The sequence below is a fragment of the Myxocyprinus asiaticus genome, chromosome 4 (genome assembly GCF_019703515.2).
Source record: "Myxocyprinus asiaticus isolate MX2 ecotype Aquarium Trade chromosome 4, UBuf_Myxa_2, whole genome shotgun sequence".
Lineage (NCBI taxonomy): Eukaryota > Metazoa > Chordata > Actinopteri > Cypriniformes > Catostomidae > Myxocyprinus > Myxocyprinus asiaticus.
In genome coordinates this window covers 35,275,499-35,298,924 of record NC_059347.1, presented here as the reverse complement: position 1 = coordinate 35,298,924, position 23,426 = coordinate 35,275,499, and the positions used below count along the sequence as shown (strand labels likewise).

The window sequence follows — 23,426 nt, the reverse complement described above, 5'->3', positions numbered from 1 at the left end:
TGAAAGCTCTACGGGAGGCTGGGTTGAAATGGTCCCTGCGTTTTCCAGCAAAACTGACGCTGCATTATAACAGTCAGGAGCTCTCTTTTGAATCGCCAGAAGAGGTTAAGAAGTTTGTGGATAACTTGTCGAATGACTCAGCATAGCTTCTATGTATGACTTTACTCAGCTTGGCCTGAGTATGGACCTCGATTAACAGAAGTGGACTATTTTTGGAACATTGTTAATTTTCATTGTGGTACGTGATTCAAATGACTGGTTATTTGCACGGCGGAGAGCAGAAGGTTTTTTTTGTCACTCCATGTGTATTTTTCGTTATTTTTGCTCTTCTTTTGGGGCTAAGGTAAGCTAAGTTAGCCTCAATTTGCACTCTTGTTGTCTCCGAGACGATGGGGAATATTTGCTGCTTCAGTTCCTGGGGCAGCTGTGGGGAGTTCTTTTTTATGTTTTTTGTTGCACTAGATAATGTTTATTCTTCCTATGTTTTTGAAGATGTTGTATGAGTGGCACTATTACTTATAGTAATAACAATGCCAGAGTGAATATTACATTTGTTAGTTGGAATGTAAGAGGAATGGGGCACCCAATTAAGAGGGGAAAAGTGTTTGCACATTTAAAGTCATTGTCGGCTGACATTATTTTTCTTCATATTAGACCCAGCGAACAGATGCGGCTTAGGGCAAATTGGATCTCACAAGTTTATCAAGCCACTTTCTCCTCTAAAGCTAGAGGTGTGGCTATACTTTTTAGGAAATCAATTCCTTTTCGAATGCACTCTGTGGTGTCTGTCCCTGCGGAAAGATTTATTATTGTATCCGGATTAATAATTTCCCGATTACATGTGTTAACGTGTATGGGCCAAATATAGATGATCCTGTTTTTTTTAGGAAATTATTCGGGCTTATTCCTGATACTAACACGACTAATTTGATAATTGCTGGAGACTTTAATTGCTATTTGGATCCTCATCTAGATCGTCATTCTTCACAAGTTCCTCCTATTCAGTCTGTAGGTGTTTTAATAATTTGATAAAATCTATGAATCTTGTGGATATATGGAGATTACTTAACCCGACTGCTCGTGATTATTCTTTTTTTTTTTTTTTCATATTCATAAATCCTATACACATATTGATTACTTTATTATTGACTCCAAACTCATTCTGGGGGTGACTCAGTCCAAATATCATAATATTCTAATTTCTGATCATAGCCCTATTTCTATGGGTCTGAACATTTCGCTACCAAGGGCGCAGTATTGTTGGCGTTTCAATCCTCATTTATTAATGGATATACAGTTTCAATCTTATATGTCTGAGTGTTTAAGCCAATTTTTGGAGACCAATGACAAGGGGGATGTTTCAGATTCTTGTCTGTGGGACACCTGTAAAGTAGTGTTAAGAGGTCATATTATTGCATATGAATCTTCGCTGAGGAAGGAGAAGAAGCTCAGAGTGACCTTAACGCTATTCTTATGTTGAAATACGAATATAACACTATTTTGAGTGATCATGTTTCTAATTTATTAATTAAACTTAAGCAAAAACAGTTTGAGTTGGGAGATAAGGCAGATAAGCTTCTTGCCAGGCAACTAAGAGGTGCGCAGGCTAGTAGGACCATTCATCAAATAAAATCTCAGAATGGTACTTTATTAACACATCCTAAAGAAATCAATAACCGTTTTGCTGAATTTTATAAGCATCTTTATTCTTCCAGCTGTTCTGAGCTGAATGTTACAAGGTGCCAATTTCTTGATGCAGTGGACTTTCCAAAACTTAATGAATGTGCCAGAGAGGAAGTAGAGGAACCGTTCACTCTCTGTGAAATTTTGGAGGCAATTAACTCCTTCTCTAATGGGAAAGCCACAGGCCCTGATGGGTTCGGTGTGGAATTCTTTAAGGCTAATGCAAATGCAATCGCTCCTTTGTTGCTTAGAATGGTAAATCATTCGATTGAGAAGAAAATATTTCCCGAATCTTTGTATGAGGCACATATACGCCTTTTGAAGAAAAAAGATAGAGATGTTACAGAGCCCTCTAGTTCCAGGCCAATAAGTCTCCTCAACTGCGATCAAAAAGTGATTGCCAAGATTTTGGCTACCCGTTTGAATAAACATGTGGCCTCGTTAATTCACCCAGATCAAACTGGCTTTGTCCCAGGAAGATTTTCATTTTTTAATTCATGTCTCCTGCTAAATATTTTGTTATCAGAGTAAGAGTTCTAAGGCAGCTGTTCTTTCTTCAGACGCTGAAAAGGCCTTCGACCGAATTGAATGGAGTTATATGTTTTCTGTGCTGGATTGGTTTGGCTTTGGTGAGAATTTTAAACTATTCATAAAAATGCTTTATTCTTCCCCTAAATCTGCAATACTTACTAATTCGGATAGGTCTGTTTTCTTTCCTCTTCAGCGTGGTACACGACAGGGCTGTTGTCTAAGCCCACTGTTATTTGATCTAGCTTTAGAACCCCTGGCAATCCATCTTCGTAATCATTTGGAGATTAGGGGTATATCATGTGGTCATTCTGAGGTTAAGCTGTCCTTATATGCGGACGATCTGCTTTTATATTTGAGTGATCCTACTTCTGCTTTGCCATTTTTAAATGGAATCACTTGAGGGTTTTGGCTCTTTTTCTGGTTATTCTTTTAACTGGGAGAAGAGTGTATTCATGCCCTTGGGTGAAGGGCTGGATGCTCAGTTTCTGAGGTCATTAACTTTTAGAATCACAGAGGATCACTTTACTTATTTAGGGTTAGTCATTCCTAAAAACTGTAAACATATTTTCAGTCTAAATTTCACAGAAGCCATAAATAAGTTAAAAATATCTATTGATAAATGGAGGGTTCTTCCGTTATATTTAATTGGTCGGGTCAATGCTATTAAAATGGTCTCTCTGCCTCGCTTTGTTTATCTTTTTCAGAACCTGCCTATATATTTGCCACATTCTTTTTTTAAACAATTAGATTCTGTCATTTTGCCATTTATATGAGGCTACAAAGCACATAGAATTTCTAAGGCCCATTTGCACATGTTCTGGCGGATTAGCGATCAAGCTGCCGATAACTTGACGGACACGCACCCCAAGTGGCTGTACTTGGAGGCTCGGTCAATTGTTGGTAGCTCCCTAGCTGCTATTCTTTTTTCCAACCCTGTATCTTTAAGGACGTCACAATATAAAAATGTTGTTGTGTTCAATTCCATTAGAATTTTGAATCAATTGAAGACCGCGTTGAATATTACGTGTCCTTCAGTGCTCCTGCCCATTTGTGATAATCATAATTTTTTGCCTGGTCAGTCAAATATTTTCACTGTGGGACTGACTGACCACGGTTAAGGACTTTTATATAGATGGAAAATTTGCCACTTTCGAACACTTGTATAAAACATTCGATCTTTCCCAATCACAATTTTTCCGATATCTACAGGTGTGCCACTACATAAAACATTCTTTTACTAAGTTTCAGGATTTGCCTCAGGATCATTATATGTATGATCTTTTGGGTCAACCTACTATGGTCAAACATTTGGTGACATGGTTTGTTTCTTTGTTTGTTTCTCATTTTGCAGTGTCTTCAGTTCGCCTCAAAGTAGCATGGGAAAATGATACTGGAATTAACATCTCAAATGATATTTGGGAAGAAGGACTGAAGCGAATTCATACCTGCTCTGTTAATGCAAGATTACAACTTATACAGTTTAAAGTGTTGCATAGGTTACACTATACCAAAACTAAACTCAATAAAATTTATCCTTCAGTTTATCGCAGTTATGCGATAGATGCAAGAGCTCAGATGGGACGCATGCTCATACTTTTTGTTTTGCCCTGAGATTTCTGAGTTTTGGAAGAATATTTTTCAGAGGTACTCTAATGTTTTTGGAGAAGGTATCAGTCCAGATCTTGAATTAGCTTTGCTTGGATTTTCTGTCCCTATATTAGCATTGACACATTCTCAGCAATTGTCTCTTATGTTTGGAATGGTGGCTAGAAAGGGTGATCTTGATGGAGTGGAAGTCCACTTTACCACCCAATTTTTTCATAAATGGCTAGCTGAAATGGTTGCTGCCCTCAAGCTCGAAAGCTTCTAAAAAATTTGATTTGAAAAATTTTGTATTTTTCCTTTGTGTGTTTATTTTATGTATAGCATATATTTTTTGCATATATTTTGTGATCTGTTTTATGTTTGTATAAAAACTGTTATAAATAAAATATGAAAATAATAATAAAAAAAAAAAAACAATAAAAATGTACAAATATATTTATAATTGATTTGTGTATTCAAATATATTTGTAATGGATTCGTCAATATTTTACATTTCTAAAGCTGTAAATATATACAAATGTTTACATTTTAGATGCTTTTAAACATCCATATTGTACGTTTAAATGTTACAAATATTAAAGTACAAATAGCTACATATAATAATGAGATCAGGCTGAATGATAACATGGTTTAACCGTTTATATTATTTTTTACACTCAATTTTTCTAATGACACCATACTTTGTACACATAATACTACCAGTCAACTTGTCCAGCAACTAAAACTAAAATAGTTTGTGAAGTGTCTCAAATGTTTTCTTTCTCAACAAACTCTTCATCACTGCTACAGCTTGTAGAGAAATCAGTTTTCTTTTTTTGGTCTGCTTGTAAAATACTTCTTCGAGACCGACTGGAAGTCTCTTTCCATGGCCTCTCCAAACTCCTCCCATGCCTCAGCTTTTGCTTCAGCAACTACCCGAGTAGCGTACCGCTTGGCCCGCCGGTACCCGTCAGCTGCTTCAGGAGTTCCACAAGCTAACCAAGCTTGGAAGGCCTCATTCTTCAGCTTGACCGCCCCCTTTACCACTGGTGTCCACCACCGGGTTCAGGGGTTTCCACCATGAAAGGCCCCAACAAACTTGTGGCCACAGCTCAATGCAGCCGCCTCAGCAACAGAGGCTCGGAACATGGCCCATTCAGACTCAATGTCCCCAGCCTCCCTCGGCCTGCAAGAGAAGTTCTTCTGGAGGTGCGAGTTGAAGATCTCCCAGACAGGGCCTTCTTCCAAACGTTCCCAGTAAACCCTCACTATACATCTGGGCTTCCCAGGTCTGCTCGGCATCTTCCCCCGCCATCCGATCAAACTCACCACCAGGTAGTGATCAATTGACAGCTCAGCTCATCTTTTCACCCGAGTGTCCAAGACATACGATCGCAGGTCCAATGATACGATTACAAAATCAATCATCAACTTGCAGCCTAAGGTGTCCTGGTGCCAAGTGCACTTATGGGCACCCTTATGCTTAAACATGGTGTTCGCTATGGACAAAATGTGATTAGCACATAAGTCCAATAACAAAACACCACTCTGGTTCAGATCGGATGGGCCGTTCCTCCCAATTACGCCCTTCCAGGTTTCACTGTCATTGCCCACATGGGCATTGAAATCCCACAGAAGAACAACGTAGTCTCCAACCAGGGTGCCTTCCAACACCCCACCCAAGGACTCCAAGAAGGATGGATAATCTGAACTGGTGTTTAGCGCATAAGCAGAAACAACAGTCACTGTCCGACCTCCAATACGGAGCCTCATGGAGGCAACCTGCTCGTTCACTGGGGTGAACCCCAACGTAGAAGTGCCAAGCTGTGGGGCTATAAGAAAGCCCACACCTGCCTGACACCTCAACCCTGGGGCAACTCCAGAGTAAAAAAGAGTCCAGCCCCTCACCAGGAGTTTGGTTCCAGAGCCCAAGCTGTGTGTGTGGAGGTAAGCCTGACTATATCTAGCTGGAAATTCGCTATCTCCCACACCATCTCGGGCTCCTTTCCCACCCATGAGGTTACGTTCCATGTTCAAAAAGCCAGCTTCAGTAACCTAAAATCGGTCCGCCAACTGCCGCCTGATCCACATTGCACCGGACCCTTATGTCTCCTGCCATTGAAACTCATAGGGTCCTTTGAATCGCTCCTAGTCTGTCCTCTCTCCCAGGACCAATTTGCCTTGGGAGACCCAACCAGGGGCAACTTCCACAGACAACATAGCTCCTGGGCTCATCGAGGTACCCAAACCCCTCTACCACTGTAAGGTGGCGATTCACAGAGGACTATACAGTTTGCATACCCTTGGAGAATTGGTAATATATGTACCATTTTTAAAGAAAACATGAGTGAGCAGGCAAAACACATTTCTTTTATTTCTTATGGGATTCATATTCAACTGTAGGTTATAACAGAATGGCACAATCATAAAACAAAACATGGCAACAAAGAAAAAAATGAAATGACCCCTGTTCAAAAGTCTGCATACCCTTAGTTCTTAATACTGTGTATTGCCCCCTTTAGCATCAATGACAGCGTACAGTCTTTTGTAACAGTTGTCTTTGAGGCCCCAAATTCTTGCAGGTGGTATAGCTGCCCATTCGTCTTGGCAAAATGCCTCCATGCAAAGTCTTTGGTCGTCTTGCATGAACCGTACGTTTGAGATCTCCCCAGAGTGGCTCGATGATATTAAAGTCAGGAGACTGTGATGGCCACTCCAGAACCTTCACCTTTTTCTGCTGTAACCACTGGAGGGTCAACTTGGCCTTGTGCTTAGGGTCATTGTCATGCTGGAAAGTCCAAGAGCATCCCATACGCAGCTTTCGTGCAGAAGAATGCAAAATGTCTGCCAGTATTTTCTGATAACATGCTGCATTCATCTTGCCATCAATTTTCACAAGATTCCCTGTGCCTTTAGAGCTCACACACCCCCAAAACATCAGTGAGCCACCACCATGCTTCACAGTGTGGATGGTATTCTTTTCACTATAGGCCTTGTTGACCCCTCTCCAAACATAGCACTTATGGTTGTGACCATAAAGCTCTATTTTGGTCTCATCACTGCAAATTACAGTGTGCCAGAAGCTGTGAGGCATGTCAAGGTGTTGTCGGGCATATTGTAACCGGGCTTTTTTGTGGCATTTGTGCAGTAAAGGCTTCTTTCTGGCAACTCGACCATGCAGCTCATTTTTGTTCAAGTATCGTCGTATTGTGCTCCTTGAAACAACCACACCGTCTTTTTCCAGAGCAGCCTGTATTTCTCCTGAGGTTACCTGTGGTTTTTTCTTTGTATCCCGAACAATTCCTCTGGCAGTTGTGGCTGAAATCTTTCTTGGTCTACCTGACCTTGGCTTGGTATCAAGAGATCCCCGAATTTTCCACTTCTTAATAAGTGATTGAACATTATTGACTGGCATTTTCAAGGCTTTGAATATCTTTTTATATCCTTTTCCATCTTAATAAAGTTCCATTACCTTGTGACGCAGGTCTTTTGACAGTTCCTTTTCTGCTCCCCATGGCTCAGTATCTAGCCTGCTCAGTGCATCCATGTAAGAGCTAACAAACTCATTGACTATTTAAACACAGACATTAATTGCAATTTAAAAAGCCACAGGTGTGGGAAATTAACCTTTAATTGCCATTTAAACCTGTGTGTGTCACCTTGTGTGTCTGTAACAAGGCCAAACATTCAAGGGTATGTCAACTTTTGATCAGGGCCATTTGGCTGATTTCTGTTATCATTATAATTTAAAAAGGAGCCAAACAACTATGTGATAATAAATGGCTTCATATGATCACTATCCTTAAATAAAAGACAGTTTTTTTTTTGCATGATCAGTCATATTTTCAAAATGAATGCCAAAATTTCACAATTTCTGCCAGGGTATGCAAACCTTTGAGCACAACTGTTTATATATATATATATATATATATATATATATATATATATATATATATATATATATATATAAATATATATAAATATATATATATATATTGGGGTGTAACGGTAAAAAATGAATTGTACGGTTTGTCACCCACGGTAAGCATTTGTACCGTGTTTCATCTCAAGTTTAATGAAAGCACTAGGTTTGGTGAAGAAAATAAAGCACCAAATAGTGTTCACGTACTTGTGGAGAGTATGTTTGGGCCTTTAGTGTGAAGTTGAAAATGGCAAGCGACAAGCCACTGCGTCACTAAGGTCTCTTGTCTCTTGCAGTCAATCACAAAAGCGATGGTCAAAAAACGTAACAAAAAAGGCACTGTTTGCAGACATTGCTTGACACAAGTGCCGTATACTGATAATACATTGATATATGATTAGCTATTTACGGCGACATCACCCGAGGATAGATAGTGCGTGGAGCACACAGAGCCGCAGGTGAGCCTGAAACTGCTCAAATTCCCTTCCGTTTTTAAGCAGGCACTCAGTGCTAGTTCAGACAGACAAAAAACAAGAACTAAAGTGCTTGGAGTGTTCATTACCTAAGTTATGTTGCCCTACTTGTTGATGAATATGTGGGATTTCCATGTATGATTAACATTTATTTCTTCTATAGTGATGTGCAGCTTCTGAATGTTGAATATATGATGAGTTGAGAATGAAATGTACTTTATGTTGATGCATGTAGCATAAATGCAGGAATTAAGTTAAAAGTTGATTTAATAATTTTTTTTAGTCAAAGATCCTAACAAAATTAACCATGGTTTTACTATAGTAATACTGTAGTAACCATGATTGCTGTCACCATGGTCATCTTAGCAGAATTCATGGTTTTGATACAATTAATCATGGTTTTATGCAGTAACATTGTAGTATCCATATAGTAACCATGATTTTACTATAGTAATTTTGTTGTATCCATGACTTAAGTAACAATGACTGCTGTCACTATTGTTTTCTTGGCAGAAATCATGGTTTTGATACAATTAACCATGGTTTTACAACAGTAATACTGTAATTTCCATTTAGTAGCCATGATTTTACTATAGTATTGTAACTATGACAGTAACTATAATACTGTGATTTTACTACAAATACCATATATATATATATATTCAATTTAAAGTCCATATTAAAGACTAAATGTTGTTATATCTAAGAACAGCACCTGTATTTCTGTATATTCAATCCTGAATGTTCAGTGCATGGGTTAGCAATTATGTGAAGATCAATCAGGATTATATTTACTCTGTGTATGTCTTCCTAATTCAGATGAATAATCGTACTGTAATTAAATATGGCTGAGCATAAAGTAAATCAAATTAGGCTGCTGAATGCACATACAAATCTGAACACACATCACAAAAACAAAAAAACAAATCACATAAAAACAATTGTTTACTAACTGCAAAGAAATATAATGCAAATACATCTAATGAAATATTCTGTTCCATAAACTATATCCCAGCTGTTGCAGAAACTGTTTACTCTAATGACATTAGAGAAAGAAGGAAAATGTACTCGTTATTTTACTCTGGACACGTTATTTAAATTCCGGCATGACTGTGTCTGAAAATTGTGGTGCTTATGACATGAATCACTGAAAAAAAACAGATGCAACAGTCACAAGCACGAGTGCTGTGTAAACAGCCCCTTAGACTCATGGTAGCGGTGCAGAGGGATTCAGAACCATTCACCTTCATGAGTCCAGCTTCAAAGTTAATACAAAACACTATTACTTAGAGTTACTCAGTTGTAACTAAAGGGTTTTAGAATTTTGCCCTATTCCACTACCAAACCATATAAAGCAGATCTCTAGAAGTTTAAACTCCTCACTAAACACAAAATGTTTACAAGCCATTTCTGCGATAGTCCAATTTAAAAGTAATTTTATAACCCAGCCTTTTCTGATTTGTAAAACTGGCAAGGTGTCATGAAAAGATCACAAGAGCCTATTTCAGAGAGCTGATGTACAGTATGTTTCCAAAATACAAGTCACATGAATATTATGACAGTCTGGGTTATGGTGCTTTGAAGTCATCTTTTTTTTTTTTTTTTTTTTTTTTTTGAGAACTAATTTGTTAATCGATTCGTACATAACAATCAGAATCCAGTGTGCACAAGAGCAAAATAAGGGTTAGCAGTAATAAAAGAAAAAAGAAAAAAGAAACAAAACACGACTGACCTTCCTTTTCAAGTGCAGCTTGGCTATCCCATCCCAGAAAGTGCAAGTTAGCCATGGCCTGTGTAATCTTCACATCAATAGAACTGCATTGTCCCACTGTGCATTTGTGCTCTGGATCAAACTCTGAAGATACTAAACCTTCTTTCAGACTAGAATTCTCCTGCTCGCAAATACTGAGTCTCTGATTTGTTTCTGCTAGTCTTTTAAATGGAAATAATTCCTTTGAATCACAAATTCCATCTGTCTCAAGCAGGCCGGTCTTATCTAAATGATTGTGCTCAGATGAGCTCCCTTTCTCTAGGCAGAATTTCCTTAAGATGTCCTGATGACTGCTGGACATCAAGGGTTCAATGCTCATTAGCATGTCTGCCGCCTCTTGAGCCTCATCCCGGTTGTATTCCAGGGAGAGTTCTCCTGCATGGGAGAGCGGGCTGATGAGACAACGGCTATTTTCCTCCACAGAGCAGAACACCTCCACAGATACTTTCTCTGGAACATCGTGACCTTGATGGAGGAAAAAGATTCGAGCCAGTTAAACAGTACATTGTTTCCAATATGTATTCTATGTCATTTGTTTACTAGTGATTAAAGTTTAGCGAGACAGCTCTTCAAATATGGGAAATTATAAAGACCGGTTAATAAGAATTGAATACCTATAGCTAAGTATAGGTTATTTTTTATTAACTATTTATTTACAATTAAAAGTGACAGGTTAACTGAAGAATTGACAGGGTGAGCCATTATGAACTGCTGTTGTACAGAATAAAGACTTATTGTTTTAATATTTAGAATTCACTTTAAGGGACCATAACATAATATATTTTCTACAATTTTGACATTTCATGGATTAACTACCTATTAAATTAAAATTTAAGTTTGAAGTCATGTACTGCATATGCTAGTTTACTCAAAAAACTTTAACAGATATACGCATTTAAAATTTAAAGCGAGTTCTCTTCCGGGGAAATCTGATTAAAAATATTGATAACACAATCCCCTGCTCAGGAGTGTATACAAAAATGTTTGTTTAAAAAAAAATGCTCTCTAATGGATTCACTCCCTTACAAATGGGGCATTGCATAACGTGCATTGTTACTAAAACAATTATTTTTCTCATTCACATATTTCTAAATATTTTGGCTATTAAATTAATAGCCCACAAAACAAATGCACAGACACAGTAGATGTAGATGACAGCTTTTCTCCGGATTTGGAATGAGGAGCTTATAAAAAATGTAGCAACTCCTTCAAACCAATTTAATAAAACGATGAACATTAGTCAGAGATATGAAGTGGTTAATGTTCTGTAAAATTATTGTATCATTAATAACGTTTTATTTAACATCAAGGCTATTTAACACATCCAGACATTATTTTTGTTAATATTATTATTAACTACACTGTAGCATTTGATAATTTTAGCACGTGAGCATGGCACTGAATTGACGCAAAGCATGAAAAGCGGAGTGCCCGTCTGTCCGTGGTTATGGTGCGAGCATCCGCCACTGACTCGGCAGGCCCTAGTTTGGGCATCTCTGAACTAGAGGCTATATTGACTATAAAAAAAGAAGAAATTCCTCTGAAATGTTCTGCCCCAACTTCCTGTTTTTAATAGGACATACACAGAGAAAAAACTGTGTTCACCAAACTGTTTTATGGTGTCTTTGAAAAACAGATTCAACCTTGCTACATAATTGCTGGCACTAATGTTAGGAAATACTTGTACATCATAATATTGTCTTGGGTTACTGTCGTGCTTCAGGTCACAAGTCAAAACACAAAAACAGGATGTTATCAGCAGACTGGAACTGCATATTGTTGGAGGAAAAAGATTTAGCCACTGATTGATTTTTCTGAAACTTTAAAACCTTAAAAAGTAATCAGCTCCTTTAAATATTTTATGGTTTCAATACTTTTTATTTCAGCTATCTGTTGCTTTCTTAACTATTTGTTTCCAAAATAATAAAGATTGCAACCTGACCATACATCAGCAAACCAGCAATATTTCCTGTCAGGAATCTCCTTGCATGTTTCCATTAGGTATTAGGTATTTACACATTCAGTCAAAGAAAGTGGCCCATTTTGCTCTTTTGCATCTATGACACACTGTGACTTATTCAATGTCCCACCAGGCACAATGAATCTAAGCGAGCTGTGGTCTTCGGTTCTGTAAGCTGTGGTTACATGGTGAAGGGACGAGCCCAGTAGAACCACATAATAGTCAGCCTCTTCCTGAACAAACTGAGACACCTGCAGCTTTACTAAGACTTCCACCTGACCCTGAGAGAGACAGAGAGACAGAGAGAGAGAGAGAGAGAGAGAGAGCAATTGTATTACACAGACCATTTAATTCAGTATTCTTTAGAAAATCATTTTAAAATTACATGACAAATACTTTGGACACGGTGCATATTATTCATCATGTTAATTGAAATTGATTTTTTAGTCAAAATGAAACTAAGAAGAAGAGAAACAATGACAGACAGGAAAAAGTTTAAGAAAGAGAGAGAGAGGGGCCTGGGTAGCTCAGCAAGTAAAGACGCTGACTACCACACCTGGAGTCACAAGTTTGAATCCAGCACATGCTGACTGACTCCAGTCAGGTTTCCTAAGCAACCAATTGGCCCGGATGCTAGGGTTGGTAGAGTCACATTGGGTTAACCTCCTTGTGGTCGCTATAATGTGGTTCTCACTCTTGGTGGGGCGTGTGGTGAGTTGTGCGTGGATGCCACTGAGAATAGCGTGAAGCCTCCACACACGCTAGATCTCCATGGTAACGCGCTCAAGAAGCCACGTGATAAGATGCACGGATTGACGGTCTCAGACGCTGAGGCAAATGAGATACGACCTCCGCCACCCGGACTGAGACGAGTCACTACGCCACCACGAGGACTTAGAGCACATTGGGAATTGGGCATTACAAACTGGGGAGAAAAGGGGAGAAAATCCCCCCCGCCCCCCCATCATCAAGGGCAAACAAAGGAAAATATTTGCATGCTTTGTAGATTTAAAAAAAGCATTTGACTCAATTTGGCACGATGGTTTACTTTACAAACTCCTACAAATCGGCATTGGTGGGAAAACATTTGATATTTTACAATCCACGTGTGCAAAGAGTGCATTCTTGCAGCAGAGTCGTGGAGTGAGACAGGGATGCAGTTTGAGTCTGACTCTTTTCATCATCTATATAAATGATCTTGTAGAAGCTCAGAGCGGTCCAACTTCCCTGGCCTCACTCTAAATTACACTGAAGTGAAGTGTCTGTGGTATGCAGATGATCTTCAACTGCTGTCACCTACAGCAGGGGGGCTTCAGCAGAGCCTCACCCTGCTGGAACAATATTGTCATGACTGGGCACTCTCAGTCAACCTGGAAAAAACCAGAGTTATGCTGTTCCAGAAGAAGACCAGATCTCAGGGATACCGATTCCAGTTCACTTACAGAGGAGAGGTCCTACAACACAGGGCCACCTACAGTTATCTGGGCGTTAAAATAAGTGCATCTGGAGGATTTAATCTGGCTGTAAAAACATTTGGTGAAAAGGCTCGGAGGGCATTTTATGCCATCAAATCGCAATTTTACCAATTACAATCTGGACAAAATTATATAATTCTATAATAAAACCAATACTACTATATGGATGTGAATTATGGGGACCCATGACAAATTTTCACCATTGGAATAAAATTTCAATAGAAAAAATGCAACTGGAATTTGCAAAAAACATTTTAGGTGTACATAGAAGCACCTCAAATAGTGCCTGTAGGGCTGATTTAGGTCTATACCACTTAAGCACTGAAATTCAGAAAAGAGTCGTAAAATTCTGGCATCACCTCAAACAGTCTGTTCCAGAATCTATCAAATGTAAAGCCCTCCTCACCAATGAAACCCCTGCTTTATCACACCCTCTGAATATTCTCACTCTGAAACTTATTAATGAAAGCAAATTTGATATCCACTCCAATTACAAATCTAAAATTATTTTTAAAGAAATTTACAAAAACCTAAAATATGATTACGATGAAACATTAAGAACTCCACAACAAACTTCAATGCTATTCAGCCCTAAACAGAACTACCAAATTCACAAATTACTTATCAATTAAACAATTTAAAGAAAGACAGATTCTGTCTAAATATAGATGAAGTGACCATGATCTAGAGATAGAGCGAGGAAGACACCAGAATCAGAATCAGAATCAGAATCAGCTTTATTGCCAAGTATGCTTACACATACAAGGAATTTGTCTTGGTGACAGGAGCTTCCAGTGTACAATACAAAAACAATACAAAAACAGCAGCAAGACATAGATAATAATAAAAAATAAAAAAGACAACTAATTATATACATACATACAGACACACACATACATACACACACACATACACATGGGTAGTGCAAATCTAATACAATCTGTTATGTACAGTGCAAATACAAATCTGTTATGTACAGTGCACATTTTTTTTTTTTTTTTTTTTTTCTCTCAGAGGTATGAAATGGCAGAAGAGGTTGGATGTGTTGGATAAATATAAAAAAGACTAAACTGTGTATTGCACATGGTTATTGCTCAATGGGGCAATTTAACTGTTCATGAGATGGATAGCCTGAGGGAAAAAACTGTTCCTGTGCCTGACGGTTCTGGTGCTCAGAGCTCTGAAGCGTCAGCCAGAAGGCAACAGTTCAAAAAGGTAGTGGGCAGGGTGAGTGGGGTCCAAAGTGATTTTTCCAGACTTTTTCCTCAATCTGGAAGTGTATAGTTCTTGAAGGGGGGGCAGAGGGCAACCAATAATCCTCTCAGCAGTCCGAACTGTCCTTTGTAGTCTTCTGATGTCTGATTTCGTAGCTGAACCAAACCAGACAGTTATTGAAGTGCAGAGGACAGACTCAATGACTGCTGAGTAAAACGGTATCAGCAGCGCCTGTGGCAGGTTGAATTTCCTCAGCTGGCGAAGGAAGTACAACCTCTGCTGGGCCTTTTTCACAATGGAGTCAATGTGGGTCTCCCACTTCAGGTCCTGTGAGATGGTAGTGCCCAGGAACCTGAATGACTCCACTACTGCCACAGTGCTGTTTAGAATGATGAGGGGGGTCAGTGTTGGGGTGTTTCTCCTAAAGTCCACAATGATCTCCACCGTTTTGAGCGTGTTCAGCTCAAGGTTGTTTTGACTACACCAGACAGCCAGCTGTTCAACCTCCCTTCTGTATGCAGACTCATCGTCATCTCGGATGAGGCCGATGACAGTGGTGTCGTCTGCAAACTTCAGGAGCTTGACAGAGGGGTCCTTGGCGATGCAGTCATTGGTGTAGAGGGAGAAGAGTAGTGGGGAGAGCACACATCCCTGGGGGGCACCAGTGCTGATTGTACAGGTGATGGAAGTGAGTTTCCCCTGTCTCACAAGCTGCTGCCTGTCTGTCAGAAAGCTGGTAATCCACTGACAGATAGACATGGGAACAGAGAGTTGGTGTAATTTGTTCTGGAGTATAGCTGGGATGATGGCGTTGAACGCTGAACTGAAGTCCACAAAAAGGATCCTTGCGTCTGTCCAGATGTTGCAGGATATGATGCAATCCTATGTTGACTGCATCATCCACAGACCTGTTTGCTCGATAAGCAAATTGTCGATTGTCCACCACAAGTCCTGGTTACCGAGAGAGCAGAGGATATGCAGACAGTGTGATACAAATCAAATAGAAGATGAGATACACTTCCTTTTTATTTGCCCAAAGTACTAGACTGTCAGAGAAACATTTTTTAACCAATTTGAAACATTTCATAATTTATTCCATAAACTGTCTGATACAGAGAAACTCACATATATACACTACCAGTCAAAAGTTTTGAAACACTTGACTGAAATGTTTCTCATGATCTTAAAAATATTTTGATCTGAAGGTGTATGCTTAAATGTTTGAAATTAGTTTTGTAGACAAAAATCCAATAGTGCCAACATATTAATTTATTTCATTATAAAACTAAAATGTAATTAAAAAAAATAAAAAATGTTTTTGAAATTTATGACTTGGACCAAATAATAAAGAAAAGCAGCCAATAAGTGCCCAACATAGATGGGAACTCCTTCAATACTGTTGAAAAAGCATCCCAGGGTGATACCTCAAGAAGTTGGTTGAGAAAATGTCAAGAGTACATGTCTGAAAATTCTAGGCAAAGGGTGACTACTTTGAAGATGCTAAAATATAACAGTTTTGATTTATTTAGGATTTTGTTTAGTCACAACATATTTCCCATAGTTCCATTTATGTTATTCCATAGTTTTGATGACTTTACTATTATTCTAAATATTTGTATATTTACAAATCTATATAGAAACAACTTTGTAATGCTTTGGCAATACTGTTAGAAAACTGTCATGCCAATAAAGCAAAACTGAATTTAAAAATTAAATTGAGAGAGAGAGAGAAAAAGAGAGAGTGAGAGACTTTCTTTTTTGCTATGGCAGTTAATTATAGCATGGAGGATTGCTCTAGTGCAGCAATCCTGGAACACTGTATCCCACTGAGCGTTGTAAGACCATCTGAGATTTGAGTTGGGCAACACTTCTTTGATTTAGTTGTATTAGGGCATAAAATGTACTCCATATGTATACTCCAGCTATCTCCATTTTCACTTGTTTACTGAAATAGGGGCTCCTCTTGTACGGAGTTGCTTGCATAGATATTTGGATAAACCACAACAAGGGTCATAGCTATATTATAATGTAAATTGAAAGCAAAAACTCTAAAGAGACACACACCTTTAAACCAGCCCACTCCTTTACTGCAAGGTCTTAGATTGAACCAGGAATGTAACAGACAATCAACCAACACTTCTTTTTGCAAATTTTGCAGAGCTAATGAGAAACTCTGGCTTTCCCTTCCAAACCCTCAAAGATGTGTAGTGAACTATGACCGCAAAAATATGTAATTAGATGTGCTGTTGCTGTTTGTTTTTTTCATTTGAAAGGTTGTTTCTAGTTTTTGTAACTTTGTGAAAAAAATATTCTTTATTCTAAAGTTTTCCTTTCTTTTTTTTTTTTTTTTTTTTTTTAAGTCTGGTTCAAGAATAAGTGATTGCACAAATTTAATGTCTTTCTGGTCTTAGATGCAGCTTTCACAGATCAGCAGTACTGTGAGACAAATGAATTATCAGTGCTGGTAATGAGCCTAGTTCTGAAACACGTTAGTATTACAGCAGATGTTTTGAACTTGCCGGTGAATTATGATTCTATAGGAAGTATGGAACAAAGTCTAATTAGTTATTGTAGTGGTTTGGTTGAAGTACCAATGAAGTTCAAAAGTGGGAAATGTAGCAATGCTCCTGATGCTCTGAAATTTGTTTTGTTAATATCATACAAACTGATCTCACAAAGATATCGGAAAGAGTAGGTTGACATTTCTTTTGCTAAAATCAGCCTGTGCTTACAAAACTTTGAAACACTGCACCGAGTGGAAAATTAGTAGGTGTTGTTGGGTTATGGGCACATGTAAGCTCCATTTTCTGTTTGAAATGTCCATGGAGAGGGTGCCAAAAACTAATTGTGAAGTGAGGTGTTTTCAGCTGTAAAGGATGTAATGCAGTAAAGAGCAATGCATATTTTAGAAACAGTACCCCCTAATCCAAACCACAAACCTAAACATCAGTGGAATAAAAATTTTATGTTAGAGTAAAAAATGCAACCTCTGAATCTCGGTCGTCACTGATCATGCAATAGCAATTACTTTCTGGTTTCAACGCAGGTTCTGAACCTGGGTCCCTCACATGCTTGGTCACGCCAAAAGGGAAGGTAAACATGGTGGAGCCGATGTAAAAATGTCAGATAGGAGAAGCCGCTTTTCAGTGAGTCAGCATAATATGCCCGATCCTAGGGTACTGGAACTCTCTGAAACAACAGGTTGACATCCCGTGTGATCATGTTGACAGTTCGTACCAATTTCTTAATCTAAAATTTTTAGATTAATTTTCCAGTGGCCGGTCTCATTCTCAAAAGGATGAGGCCATGCATTCTGATTACCATGGTGTTGATATTTTTGGCTGTGTTGTTTCAGGACAAACTAGGAGTACTCAAACTTACATGTTCCAATCAAAATATACCTCCCCATTTTTTATGTTGTTTGATGTTTGATGAATGCACATTATACACTATAAAAATATTTAGCCTATTTTAAAGATTTTTGAATTTCATAATTCATAAAATATCATTTTCCAATTTTATTTAAAAAAATCCATCAAACTGAATTGTGTCATTTATTTTTGACAAAATGAAATGACTCAAACTTAAAATATTTTGTTGAATTTAATTAAAATGCATAAATCTTAAAATCATTTTTAGTGTACAATGCATAACAGTTGTTAATTTCATTAAAGTTATTATGAAGAGTTACTGATAAATATTTTATGTTCATACACAATATTGTGTATTGAAATGTGTACTCTAATGTATACAGAATATAAGTATGACTCTAAATTAAGAGAGACAAAATCTCACTATCAACAAAAAAGCATAGAAAGTAACCCCACATATACATCAACACATACACACTAAGAATAAAAAATCCAAATGCACAGCCATCCATCATGAATGCAGGCATTCACAGCCTCCTACCAACACATACACAGCTCATAGAGATCTACACGTAATTTCATGCACCAATATCATTAAACAGACCCTGGATCAAAGAAAAACCCCATAAAAGGGGGAGGTGAACCGTAAATTCAGTCTCACCGGGAGCATGTGTGTGACGGCACTTTTCACGTTCTCCCTCAGTTTGAAATAAAGCCCCCATTTGACTGTTTGCCTTCCTTCACCAGATGTCTCCCTCACTTCCTGTCATTTAAGGGGCCCTGCAGAAATAGTGATGGAGTTAAAAAAGCTGTTTTGGTGTGAGAATGAAGGAAAGGTAAGGACTCCTCTTTTCGGGGTCTCTGCACTTCACATGGGGATGAATGATGAACGTGGGGTTCTCTCTTTCCATCCCTCTGCTTCTCGACTCCTTTCTTTCCTCGCTTTGTCTCACCACCACAGGTCCACGTCATTCTTCTCTCTTCCCACACAAACCTGCTCTCGTTTCATAGCTCTAAAATTCTTAAAATCCTAAATCTAACAAGTGTTTCATCCCATCTTTACTTGCTAACCTTAAGAGGACAAATACACAACACATTTAAAAAGTAAACAATTTCAGACTCTTTAACATAGAAAATGAGACACATGCACTTTAGAAAATACTAAATAAAGACATCAGTCATTCAATACCTCGATTCTCTGCTAAGGAACAGAGAAGAAAGAAAGAGAGAAATTAAACACTGCATAGTTTTGGGAGTGACAACCACATTTAAATGCAGGAGTGAATCCATATATGTCAGTGTCAAAAATAGAGAGGTGTCACTGCATTAACAACTAGTTGTTCAGTTCTGTTTTGTTCTGTACAAATAACTTAGGGGTCATTGTATTATACTGAAGGGGATTGCTGTACATTATTCCACCTTGTTACATAGCAACTTACCAAATAAGTAAATAAATGGAAATGAAATATTGATTTGAGTTGAAAATATTTTATTATTTGAAATGAAAGAAACTGCAGAATTCCACAGGAAACATGAAACCTGCTCAGTGTAGGAGATGATTTGTTGCATGGAAATATATAAAACTACTGATTTTAGGTAGTTGATTAGAAGTATACAACCAATAAATGTAAATTTGATTGCAAAATATTCATAATTATACAAATATATACTTTAAGTAGTTTGAGAGTGCAGAGACTGGGAGTGGCAGTCGCTGCTGAGCTTTTTTTGCTGCGGTTTGTTTGCCGCGATTCTCTGATTGGTTGAGCTTTCTTGGTTCATGGGTAGTGTAGTTCTTCACCAGGAATTCCATTATAAAAGGATAACATTCCTCCTCCTCTGTTGTAAATGGGTGGCGTAGCGACAGGCATGGTTGGGGAGTAACAGAATACATGTAACGGGATTACGTATTTAAAATACAAAATATAAGTAACTGTATTCCACTACAGTTACAATTTAAATCATTGGTATTTAGAGTATAGTTACATTCAAAAAGTATTTTGATTACTGAAGACATTACTTTGCATTTTATTGTCATTTGTTTCATTTAATATTTAGTGCTTTCAGATGGAAACATTTATACATATAAATGATGCGATCCAAAGTGCATTTAAACAGCGGTGAAACACTTTCTTTGATGTGTTACATTCATACAAGCAGACAGAGAAGTAAGTTTGAAGAAAGTTTGGAGCAGAAGAAATAGAAATAAACCTTGTGTAAATTGTCAGCTTTACGCTAAGCTAAAATGCTATTTCTAGTTACAAGGTTCGATCATATTTTTTTATCAAGAAAATTCACGTTGGATCATAATTTCTTTTTTCTAGCAAGACCTTTGAAATTAGGGCAAAAATCTTATTCTTGATAATAATTTTTGTATTGTTTTCCTGTAAAACTATCTAAAAATCCTTAAAACAAGATCAGTTTGATTAATCTTGTTTTAGAAACAACACTGCATAAGATATTTAGGTTTTTCAGAGAATGTATTTTTAACATGTGTATTTTGTCTTACTGTACCGGCAGAGTTTTTATAGTCAAAACAAGTGAAAAAATCTACCAGTGCTGAAGAAGTAATCCAAAGTATTTAGAATATGTTACTGACCTTGAGTAATCTAACGGAATACATTACAAATTACATTTTACAGCATGTATTCTGTAATCTGTAGTAGAATACATTTCAAAAGTAACCCTCCCAACCCTGGTGACTGGTGTGCCAGTGTGTGCAACTGCCACCCAAAACGGAAGCTTGCACACCTAAATGAAATGGTGGGTTTTGTAACGCTTAATTATAATATGTAGGGGTATAAAATGTATCATTATTATGCTGAAACTTCAATGCGTCAATTATGAAATTTAATAATCAATTATAATCGTTATAATAATACCCACTGTCGGGTATTACAGAGGCTGTCTCATATTGCACGCGCACTTTCACAACAGACGCCGGGAGCGTGACTGAGGAAACAAGTGCACACTTGAAATTAAGGAAGTTTATGCTACCGAGTTCAGATTTATGCCTCATATTAACAGGCCTACCTACCAGAGACTAAAACCATTTTTCATTTCGGTTCGTTCTGAGCAAAAACAGTATTTTTTTCGTTCAGAAGTTCTGCAGCCTCCTTTCCAAATGGTTACCGTTAGAACAAAATAAAAGAATGGTTAATAATGTTCTTTTAAAAATGACAGTACTCTGTGGTAAGGGGTGGGTTAAATACCAATTGCAGTGTTGCCGGATTTCGCAAGAGAAACAAATGACCTGGTCTGGAAAAACAAGCCCAAAATAAGCCACTTTCCTCACCAAAATAAGCTAAATTTAGATTTTTTGTTTTTTTAAAAAATGTCTCTGTGTGGTGGATTTATCAGCACAGAAATCATAACAGCATACAGTTAATTAACAGTAAAGTATCATTTTATTACAGATCTGCTTCTCAGTCAAAACCTGGCAGCATCAAATCTGTGTTAATGCATCATGTCTAACAATAATTCAGTGAAGACTTGGAAACAACTGAGAAATGGACTTTTGACCTCCTTTTACCTTTTCATTGTATCTGGATTAGCCGTACATATATATGTAGTAATTATACATATTTGTTAAAAAGGTCTTCATTCACAGAATGTGACATCCACAACAGGCAATTAGGCAAAGAAATGTGTTTTCTTCAGGATCAAAGCACGTTTAATTTTTTCGGGCACCATGAAATGGTGTAGTTACAAAAATGTACAGTGATAAATCCTTTGGCCTTTAGTTTCATGAAAAAAATGTACGGTAAAAAAATCGGGTTATAACCGGTTACCCGCATTTAAAAATTACGTTTTCAGTCTGGAACAATTAAAAATCACTTTGTTCCGGTTTTCGGTTATGTTCTGCTTTCGGTTTTCGGTCCTTGAACCATTTTTAGTCCCTGCTACCTACTCCATTTAATTTATTTTTTAAATCATTTAAACATAACACAGAGCTAAAACAAATTATAGGCAAAAAGAAATTGATGCAATGGTTTTTAATGGTCATTTTATTATATTTCACTTAATTGTGCTTTAGTTCTTGCACACCCAGTTTTCTTTTGGCACACACAAAGTTTTGTTTCTGGCTACGCCACTGTTGTAAACAAAAGATCACTTTCGTATATTTTCATATTTCACTCGTCAGTTATTGTGTGAGCTTGCCAACGTGCTTACGCTGCATGACCTCGACTCTTGTGAACATGCATACCACAGCTGTCCAGATGCAAATATTTTTAGTAAAAAAAGTTTTTTTCACCTAGCGTTTCACTTCAAAAGACATTCATTAATCCATTGGAGTCATATGGATTATATTTATGATGGCTATATGTGCTTTTTTTGTGCTTAAAAATTTTGGCACACATTCACTTGCATTGTATGGACCTACAGAGCTGAGATATTCTTCTAAACATCTTCATTTGTGTTCTGCTGAAGAAAGAAAGTCATACACATCTGGGGTGGCTTGAAGGTGAGTAAATGATGAGAGAATTTTCATTTTTGAGTGAAATAAGTTGAATAACATGGACTGATGGCTTTAAAAGATTCTTCAGAGCTCACTGTCAGTCTTTTCCAATTAACATTTTTTATTGATTCGTACAGATAACAAAGAAAAACAAAACATAAATACTGAATCAACATTTAACCCCCACTATTACCCCCCCCCCCAATCACCAACCCCACCCTGACCCTCAACGAACATTCCTGTGGTCACATATAATTATACACACACACACACACACAAAAATAAAAAAATAAAAAATAAATAATAATAATACTGAATTATATATAATCATACACATTTAAAACTATGCTTCTCTCTCCACAGCCCCTCCCCGATAGTCCCCCAAAAATGACAAATAACTGCCCCATTTCCCATCAAACAAATCCCAGATCCCCAGCCTTCTACATGACACCTCCTCAAAAGCTGCCACCCTCCCCATCTCCACGCACCACTCCCGACTTCCATCCCCTTAAAACAATCTGTCTGCCTATCATGACACTGGTCAGGACCCAATTTTTATGCGTTTATCCCCTATATTGATGACCGCCCCATTGCCTAAAATACAGAGTCTGGGGCAAAATGAAATTTGAGTGCCCAATACGTCACCAGGGTTGGGAGGGTTACTTTCGAAATGTATTCCACTACAGATTACAGAATACATGCTGTAAAATGTAATTTGTAATGTATTCCGTTAGATTACTCAAGGTCAGTAACGTATTCTAAATACTTTGGATTACTTCTTCAGCACTGGTAGATTTTTTCACTTTTTTTGACTATAAAAACTCTGCCAGTACAGTAAGACAAAATACACATGTTAAAAATACATTCTCTGAAGAACCTAAATATCTTATGCAGTGTTGTTTCTAAAACAAGATTAATCAAACTGATCTTTTTTTAAAGATTTTTTGATATTTTTACAGGAAAACAATACAAAAATTATTATCAA

At 37.6% G+C, this 23,426-nt stretch overlaps 1 protein-coding gene across 7 annotated transcripts in view; it reads right to left on the bottom strand.

Annotated features, from left to right (window-relative positions):
• Nucleotides 1-23,426, bottom strand: part of arhgef28a (Rho guanine nucleotide exchange factor (GEF) 28a) — a 142,286-nt gene that overhangs the window by 80,207 nt on the left and 38,653 nt on the right. For all 7 annotated transcript variants that reach the window (XM_051688150.1, XM_051688141.1, XM_051688191.1 and 4 more), the window contains exons 3-4: nucleotides 12,055-12,205; nucleotides 9,926-10,429 (exon numbers count right to left, since the gene is read on the bottom strand). In XM_051688150.1, coding sequence (XP_051544110.1) covers nucleotides 9,926-10,429; nucleotides 12,055-12,205 — 655 coding nt within the window. The remainder of the gene's footprint in view (nucleotides 1-9,925; nucleotides 10,430-12,054; nucleotides 12,206-23,426) is intronic.